Genomic DNA, 9950 nt, shown 5'->3' with positions numbered 1-9950 from the left:
TAAACAACCTCATCAGTCACCCCGTATGTATATGAAATCACATGGTGAAGACTTAACCTGTTGAGTTGCTCCAGGCCTCGGTGTTCCTCATGCCCTCTGACAGTAAATGGGTTAAGTGGACGTGGCAAAGGTCATTAGCTCTTATTTCTTTCTTTGTGTGGGTAGTGCTGGTCTGAAAGCATGACATATTTGTGCAACGACTGTTTCTCTGCGGATGTATTGATGGCATGTGTTGCCTCCTTTAATGCTTTATACAAGATTGTGTGCCAATTAGCCATATTAACGCATACTTGTGCCCAGGAAAAATACATACTGAAGAATGTCCTTGAAATGCACAAAGAACTATATAGGCTTTATAGTCAGCAAATGCAGCGAGCAACCTAGTTTTCCTATTACACGACACATAAGTGATTTCATCTTAGTTATCTGTCAGAGTAACAGTGGGTGGACTTTGATCTTCATAGTAATACTAAATGTTCAGATCCCCCACTACTTGTGACAAGAGCTCAAACTCAGCAATCATTTATGAACACTATTCCCACTAGTGTCTCAATTAACTGCTTATCTTTCAATGATCACAACTTGGTTTTGACTCTAGAAAACATGACAAAATATAGAAGGAATGCTGAGTTACTTCTGTAACTCTTAATAGTGCAAACAGATGCGGGCAACGCGAGATTCTCTGCTGCTGTGGAACTACAAGTACCAGTCCTATCAGTACCCGATTTTCTGGGTTGGCTGGGACTTACACAGCAGGAGGACAGTGACAGTTTGCTTACTGTATGTTTCCTATAGAGCAAAGCAGAATGTAATTGACACATAAATAAATGTGAAGTACTTTCGTCTAAATTATTGAAAAGTGAGATGCAACTAGGAAGTGAGAACAATAGTATTTGAATAGGCCATAACAATGTAGCTCCCTTTCCTCTAGTTAGTAAGTCTGTCGTTTGGTTACAGAGAGTGAACTGGGTCACATCATAAACAAGTCCCAGTGAGATGACAGAACCTTTTGTAACATGCAATGGTAATTAAGATTACTGTATCTTATGTAATATACCATGTGGAAATAAAGCATTATGCCTGTAGGATAGGAAGGAAAAGGTGCAGTTTCATGGGTGACTTATTTGTGTGAGATAGGCAAGTAGCATACAATTATAAACCCCCAATAAAATAAAATGGGTCTCATCTTTCTGACAGAGATTTTTACTGACGCAGTACCTGCAATACACAGTAATGCATGTAGCATTTGTTGTGCAAACGTCTGTAAGCAATTACGAATATTGTTTTCCCAGTTCAGAATACAATGCACATCGTGGTGCAATCTCCACATGTCCTGAACAATGTTTCCTTCATATGCAATCACATGGTACTGATAACTTTCCTTACTATATCCGTATACTTTTTTTATGACTCTTTGACCCTCGAATTATTTTACACAAAAAAAAACTACAAAATGTAAGAGGACAGTTTTTATTCAAAAGACTTCACAAATATGTATGTTACACTTGTAGGACCTAACTCTATTTGCAGTACGAATTTGATATTCTCTGTAACACTACTTAAATGACACTGTACTGTTGAAGCATTATATGACTAGCAGAAGGGTTATACACTTTATTGTCGGGACATCGGAGTATTTACATATATGGTACATGTAAACTACTACAGGCTGGCTTTCAAAAATAATACAGCATTTCCATCATTCCTTAAACCACTATCCAGCACAAGTTATGTGAACCTGTCAGATTATCTCTCCAATGCTGCATTTTGTTGATCTATTGCAGGTTTTTTGTTTTTTGTTTTTTTATAACTGTTCATTTATTTGTAAATCTCAGAGTCAGAGTCACTGTTGTAATGCTAATTGAGAAATTGTTATTAGCTTGTAACATATTACACCTAAAACCTACGTGACTGTGATGGTGTAATGATACTGTATGTACAGTAGGCTACAGTATCACGTAACTAATGCAGTTCTGTCTACAAATAAGTAGTAGCATTTCAGAGCTGGTAAAGCTTACAATGGGGATCTGACCTTAGTACACCTTATATCTGTCGCCTTCAGAAAATATGCAGTTTACAGGAGTGAAGTGCGGACCGCTGTATAAGAAAACTGACTACCAGATGCTTTTTAATGATTTCCCAGTGTATTGTTATCGTCATAATTATATGTCAAATATAGACTATGTAAAGAGACGAGGGGCTCTAGGTTTTTCATCTCTGCTTTGTGTGGAAAAGGTTGTTATTATAACGTGAAAGAACATATACCAGTCATGGTCCGGTGATATGGTGAGGAGTGGACAGAACTGATTTAGAATTACATAGTCGATAGAAAATAGAGGAAGACCAACAAAGTGATATAAGGCTACGTCGTAATCTATGTTTAAAGCTACATCATTCAGAAAGTGTGTCTAGGTACAGTACCTTGGAGATGACTACAGAACAGTGTTACACTGTTTATTGTATGTAATAATTGTTGTATCTGTGTTCCTGGAAGAATAATGCATAAGGAAGTACTTGTTCCGAAATGCATTAAAGAGGGCGACTAGTTGGCACCAATAATTTTTGCTATGTTCGAATTGTTTCCCATGGCTTAGTTCATTTATAAAAATGACTCCTTTACGACTCTCCTGGAGAGGCCCTGTCTAGCTCGGTGCCATGTAGTATAATGGGATAAGTTTAAAGTCTGAGGGGCAACACAAAACCTGGCTACACAAGATGACTTATAATTTCATTAGAAAAGTACACACTGAGATCTAATGGCCTCCTTCCATTAGAGAAAGAGGGTTAGGAGATAATACATTAACATAAGATTACACTTGAGAAAACTTGATGTGAGTTCATGTGAAGCCAAGATAAAAAACTATAAAATGCTCATCCAGTCTGCTTTCTTGTGACCTAGATCTTCCTCACTTCACTGTAAGCAAATTGATGAAGTCTAGTAACCCCAATCCTGTATCTTGCAAGACACGTCTCCAATAGTAATGATACAACGTATTGCTAATAGTGTAGGCAGTACAGTATGCAGTACAGTATGAGTCATGCAATCTAACATAGCACATGTATACAGAATGCAAATATAGCAACACACTGCTTTATAAATAACAAAGAATATTGTGTACAGACATTATTACCAACATAATATGTATTTATTTATTTATTTATTTACTGACATACTTACTTAAGAATCAATTTCCACTTAACAAAACCTAAGCTAGTACAAAGTGGTGACGCTATTTAAGAAATAGACTATACATGGTGAACAAATATTTATGACACATTCTAATCTATACAAGTGGAATGAGGCCAGTTCCCTGAAGCGATTTCAGATTCCATTTAATAATCAGCTGCTATTGGTATTTCTGATCATTTATTGTATCTTGGTTGTTATGTAATAACAGTTATTGTTCTAATCAACTCAAACTCCGTTGCATTCCATGGATAACTTTTTTCACCTCTGTCTGGATAATAGGTGTCAGGTGGAAACGCTTGTACAGTGACTGCAGTAACACTCTATTCACCATCCCAGGTAGCCAGATCCAGCTGGAGGCGATGGCTGAGCAGGGGGAGAAGGATTGGCATGCCTAGGAAGAGTTAAAGGGAGGGGACGTGGGCTGTCACGCGTCATTGGGCAGATTATGTGCAGCAAACAAAAAGTGTGTGTCTGTGTGGCAGCCAGTCACTGCGCCGGCTCCATCTGCACAACTCCTTGTCTTCCTCTTTTTTTTTTTTTTTTCTTTTCCTTCTTTTCGTTTTTCTCTATCTGATTATATTTACTCTTTCCCACCCCCACCCTGTCATCTGCTTCTACGTCCACCCTTCTACACAGACCAAGGCAAAGCGGCATGCTGCAACATCTCTGTCTCGACATGGAAATACTACTACAGTAATAGTGCATATAGTGGGGGACAACGGGAGAGGACACCTCGCTCATCGCCCCAACTGCTTGTCATATCCCTGGGAATACATAGCAGCAGGATTGCTGGTAAGTGAAACATGCATGCGTTCCCCTTCACCAGTCCTCTCAGATACACTGTAGAGAATACACAATAACAACGGGATTTATACAATGGAGTGAGGATCTGTGCGCCCAACAACGTGCTTTTATAGTAACAGGGATTACAGACTCTACATTGTTAGGGAAATAGTGTTTTTGTTGGCCTGGGTGTAACCGGTTTAAAGAGCTCTATACAAGCTACAGCACTTTATTTAGCCAGTTAACCGAGCTATCAGAAATAGCAGATAGCTAACACAAGTAGATTATTCTCCTTGTTGGACACTTTTATTATAGCAACCTTAGCATGTACAGTAAATGTATAGCTTTGGCAAGTAGGGTAAATGTATTCTATGGAAGTTAGAGAGCATCCGTGTATCCCGGTGATTCTGAGTGATGCTGCTGTCCGGAGCTGAGGTTCTGAAACCGATCCGAGAGATGAAACGTGCGCTAAGCACCACAACAAAGCGGCTCTTCACTTCATACTTGCATCGCTGTTTACTTATACCCTAAACAAATTAACTTTTATTGTAATCAGTTTTAGAAAAGTCACGTAATTTGTGAACATAAGCACTGTAAGCAAATACATGAATTAATTAATGTATTAATTTACATATCTTTTCCAAAATAAATAATATAGGAATACGGTGTAATTTTCAATCTGACACTGTAAGAAAGTGTTTTCTGTTTTAAAGAATATATTAAGTAGAGGTTAGAATTGTGAATTACATGTAAAAGGAGAACTCTAAGTTTTCTTTTTTTTTTTTTTATTATGATTTACTTTTGTACCAAGTAAAGGAACACTAATTTAGCATTGTTAACGATGTCAAATATAATATGAAAAAAATGAATATGTGATATGTTCTATTTAGCTATAGACTTTTATCATGTATTATTGTCAAGCGGCTTCCCTTACCGACCAACATAATAATAATATAATAATAATAATAATAATAATAATAATAATAAAAGTACTTGCAGTTGTATTTCAGCAGCTAAAATACTTTATCGTTGACACTGTACCTGCTGTAAAGTCAAATTTCGCTTCTGACAGAGTAGCAAGGACTCACCTTATTCCATGAATAAACGCGTTGAGGTAAAAGAAATTAATAGGAATAATTACCCCTGCTTGCTGCTTTTAATTAAAGTCTCTGAGGGAAAGAGCTGGATTATGGTAATGAGCAGACATACGTTCCCTCTTGTAGACTAGAGCTAAAGGTTAGATGACATGAAATCAGTGACATTGACAGTCCACTTGAAATCCATTCTCCACGCTTTTCTGTCACACTGCGCTAGATTCCTAATAGGATCCAAATGACTATCCTGCATAGAGAGGCTCTATGAATGTCTGTTCCTCTGCTACGGACTAAGGACTACCCTGCTATTTAACAAAGCACTTTCCCTGGGCACCCTCTGTCGCTCCGCTCTAACGTTTCATTTACAGTATCCATAGATTCAATATTATTAAAATTAGTTCATAGGCCATGGCTCGCTTTTCATTGACAGCCACGAGTCTGTCAGTATCTGTGTATTTATTGACCCACCAGTAGGTGATATGACATGATGCAAAAGGCCATAAAGAAGCGATGACATTATTGAGAGCTATACATATAATGCATACAGTAGGCGCATAAGAAACTAACTCTACTTATATCCATATTTTTTAGGAGATGTCAGTCATGGAAGATACTGGCGTTCAGAAAACTATTTGGGATGGAGATGGCAAAGCTGTCCAGCAATGTTTGACGGATATATTTACCAGTGTCTACACCACCTGTGACATCCCAGAAAATGCTATATTTGGCCCCTGTGTGCTGAGCCACACTTCGCTTTATGACAGCATCGCTTTCATCGCCCTGAAATCTACAGACAAAAGGACAGTGCCCTATATATTTCGGGTAAGTCTCTGAAGTAACTTATTTGGCATTGTAGGAAACTACTGTACCTATTACACAATCAGCGGTTATAACCACGAGTTATTTAAAGCGTAAACTCGCACACATTCTTTTCTGCACTTGTACAAGATGCAAATATACATTTATAATCATTACACTGGCACGCTCCATAGAGTGAGCTAATAAACGATAGGATTAGTTAACCACATCATTGTAATCTATGAGCAGTTATCCGCAAAAATCTGCAGAAAACATCATTTTTTTCCTTCTGTGGGAATAAAATATAACTTGTATAGAGAAGTAGATACAAAATACTATAGGTATATAGAGTTTTGTGAGAAAGTTACAAAAATAGTGAATATATATAGACATACGTAAATACATAGAGCTAGAGATAATATTGAAACACACACACACACACACAGATAGATAGATAGATACATACATATATATATATATATATATATATATATATATATATATATATATAGACAGACGTTGAGATTGTAGAGTGTTTATAGCTAGAGATGAGATAGCTGCTGAATTTAGACAGACAGACAGACAGACAGATAGATAGATAGATAGATAGATAGATAGATAGATAGATAGATAGATAGATAGATAGATAAGATATAGAAAAGTAGATTGTGCAACCATACCGTAGCTAAATAGGGTGTATAATAAAAAAAACCTGAAAGACGTATAGTTAAATCTTTAATTTATGAAGTGCTGATGAGAAATTATTTTAAGAACCTATTTCCCAAATTTATCTCCAGACGTACAAATAAACAACTAATGTTACTTCTGAGAACAATCTGGAAGATTGGTTCATGGTAAAGCACATTTCAGATACAACATATGGAGGGCTGTCATGTCAGGTCTGTGTGATTCACTTGGACAGACGATTTTTTATTCATTCTGATGGTCTCCATCCATAATAAAGCTCTGCTGTGCATTAAGATCCCATCAGACTAGCGCTCAGCTCATGGGGGACATTTAACCCTCTTATACTTCATTATCCTTGCTTTTCTGCAGGTGGATACTTCAGCTGCAAACGGCTCATCTGAGGGACTGATGTGGCTCCGTCTGGTGCAATCTGCCAGAAACAAAGAGGAACAAAATCTGGAAGCCTACATAAAGAACGGACAACTCTTCTACAGATCCCTGCGCAGGATTGTCAAAGACGAGGAGCTATTAGTCTGGTATGGGAAGGAACTGACAGACCTGCTTCTTCTGAACCCAACCAGGTCGCAAGGAAAATCTACTGGTAGGTAAATGACAGCATATTTCGGCCGGCAATCTCATATATACGTCCAATTTCTCTGCCTCTGACATCTGCCAGTGCCTGTCTGTCTTTTCGTCTGTATCCCTCTGTATTGATCTCTCGACTGGTTTTTAAAATAATGTTTATGCAAACGTAAAAATAAAAAAAAAATCTCTATGGGGCACATACCTGCGGTAGAAACAAATGAAGTAGATATTTGTTGATAAAAATTTTAATTTTGGTTTTACTGAATAATAAGATTTAGAAACAATACCATTGCTATTCATCAGATTTATTATTAATACTACTTCCATATATTCTAGTTTTCTAAAGTCTTCAATAACTTGTCTGCTTGTGTTAAAGCGACTTCTACAATGGTTTCTGCCAATGCAACGCAACGTGCTATTGATCCGGGTAAAAGCAGAATACAGGAGTACCACGTCACTATTATGAAAAATTATACAAGGGTTTCCCCAGACTCATTACAGCTAGCTCCTCACAAATGTAATTTCACTTTCAGAGACGTCAAACACTGTGTAAATCGGTTTATTTGCAATTTATAGTATCAAATCTATGAAATTACAATTTACTTGCCTTGGTCTGTAAATTATTGCACAATATTGAGTGTGTTTCAAGACAATTGAAATTAATTGGCTTATACTTCTATTTTAGGATCATCACAGTACTCTTGCCTGGAGTGTAACCAGAGGTTTCAATTCGATTTTCCCTATGTGGCACACTTGAGGTTTCGATGCCCCAAGAGACTCCATAATTCCGACTCAGAGCAGCTGGGGAAGGACAATAGGGAGCTGGAGCCCAGGAACATCATGGTGTCAGCAGCCAGATACAACAAGTTATCCGTCTACCAACCTCAGAAAGAGAATCATAAGCCCACTACAGACTTCCACAACTTGGCCCGGGACTTAGAGAATTTTAGATCCCCGTCCTCCTCCACATTCAGTTCTTCCCCATCAATCAAGTCTTACCTGTCCCGGCAAGACTCTGAAACTCCACCTGAGAGCCTCCATAAAACCAAAAGAAAATATGACGATCACTTGGATGATAACAGGTCCAGAAGGATTGAACCCTCCGGGAGGTTTTTGGACAGGCCGGTAGCATCTTCTAAAGAGGACATGGTGTGCAGCCCCCAACCCTTCAGAGGCAGCTCTTACTTCAATGTTGAGGAGAGTGGACAGTTATATGCTCCACCAAGTCCAGAGACAGGGGAAGCCAAGAGAAGCGCATTTGTGGAAGTGAAAAAGGCATCTAGGGGGGTGGAAGATGCTGAGCCAAACACTGAGGGCAAAGATACCCCCCCTACTCATGCTAACAGCACCAGGGAGGAGAAGAGGCTGCACGTCAGGCCAGAAAACCAAGCAGAGGACAACACAAGCTTAGGCAGTGCCTTCACCAGCGTGCCCCAGATGAAGAACCAGGAGCAGGAAAGGAAAAGTGCTTTCTCCCAGCCAACCAGGAGCAGCTTTAACCATGTAACTCCTCTGCAGGTAATGGGACAAAAACTGGTACCCAGCGGGGTGAGTTTGGACTGCCATGCAGACAGTATTGGGCCAGCCAGGCTATTTCAGTCTGATCCTCTTTCGGTCAAGCTCCAGGGCCCTGAACTAAATGGCAACTGCACACTACCGGGAAGTTTGCCAAAGCAAAGTCCTTTCCTCTTTGGCACCACTTTTTGGCCAAAAAGTTCCGCTGGACCCCTCCAGTTGCAGATGCCTTCTACCCTTACCCTGCTTCCTCCTTCCTTCACCTCCCTGTGTCTGCCAGCTCAGAACTGGTGTGCCAAATGCAACGCTTCCTTTAGGATGACTTCTGACTTGGTGTATCACATGAGGTCTCACCACAAAAAGGAGTATGCCATGGAGCCACTGGTGAAGAGGAGGAGAGAGGAGAAATTAAAGTGTCCCATATGTAACGAATCCTTCAGGGAACGCCATCACCTCTCAAGGCATATGACCTCTCATAATTAGACCAATGGACAACTACAGTACTTATTACTTGAACTAAATGCTCACACACAGTAGGATCTTGGACACTTTGATCCTCCAGCATAAAGTGTGTGGGGTTTCTCTATGAATGCACGCATTTTCACTTTCCAAGAGTACATTTTTTAAAAATGTCATATATATTGCAGCATATTGATGCATTTGTCATATCTTTCTACTTTAAATGATGGAGCACTTATGGTTTAGATGTAATTAATGTATTTAAGGGTTACTTTTTATTTGAAATGAACAATTCCTGGGTGAAGCATAGCCAGTGTGTGCATCACCTGATGGCGTGATCTCACCAAACCAATCAATCCTGTATGGCTATTACAGAAGACATCCCAATATTCCAGGGCATGCATGAACATTACAGTGCAACACAGCAGTACGGACATAACTCAGACCGCCATCAACGTGTATTTCTTTTCGAAACAAAGTGTAATTTTGTGCCAGTGCAATCCAGTCTGCATAACTATTTTTTCTCCCCCCCCCCCCCCCCCCCCCCCTTCACCCAAATGAGGAAAAAAGATTTATTAAACTGTATAGTTTATCTGAGTATGTTGAATGCTTTGACAATAAATTGCTTTATTTTCCGCAAACCACCTGCTTGTTAAACCATCTTTGTTTCATTTATTTGGAGTAACTACAGTAGCATCTGAACGTTGCCAGCTATTTATTAACAGAGAATCCACGTTGAAAGACAAGGGTGTTTAGAGTTAGCTTGCACAGTTTTGCTGAAGGCTCTTGTTAGCACATTTTAGAGATGTGATGTTACATCTGATCCTCTGACTTTAAAT

General features: G+C 39.0%; 1 protein-coding gene across 1 annotated transcript; it reads left to right on the top strand.

Moving 5' to 3' along the window:
- The first annotated feature begins 3691 nt into the window (after window positions 1–3691).
- On the top strand, window positions 3692–9755 carry PRDM8 (PR/SET domain 8). Its single transcript, XM_063919960.1, has 4 exons — window positions 3692–3982; window positions 5659–5889; window positions 6922–7153; window positions 7823–9755. The coding sequence occupies exons 2-4, from the start codon at window positions 5662–5664 to the stop codon at window positions 9133–9135; spliced, it is 1773 nt and encodes a 590-aa protein (XP_063776030.1). The 5' UTR covers window positions 3692–3982; window positions 5659–5661; the 3' UTR covers window positions 9136–9755.
- Window positions 9756–9950: the final 195 nt, after the last annotated feature.

The sequence above is a fragment of the Pseudophryne corroboree genome, chromosome 1 (assembly GCF_028390025.1).
Source record: "Pseudophryne corroboree isolate aPseCor3 chromosome 1, aPseCor3.hap2, whole genome shotgun sequence".
NCBI lineage: Eukaryota > Metazoa > Chordata > Amphibia > Anura > Myobatrachidae > Pseudophryne > Pseudophryne corroboree.
Note: the sequence above shows the minus strand (reverse complement) of the source record. Positions and strands in the feature narration are given on the sequence as shown.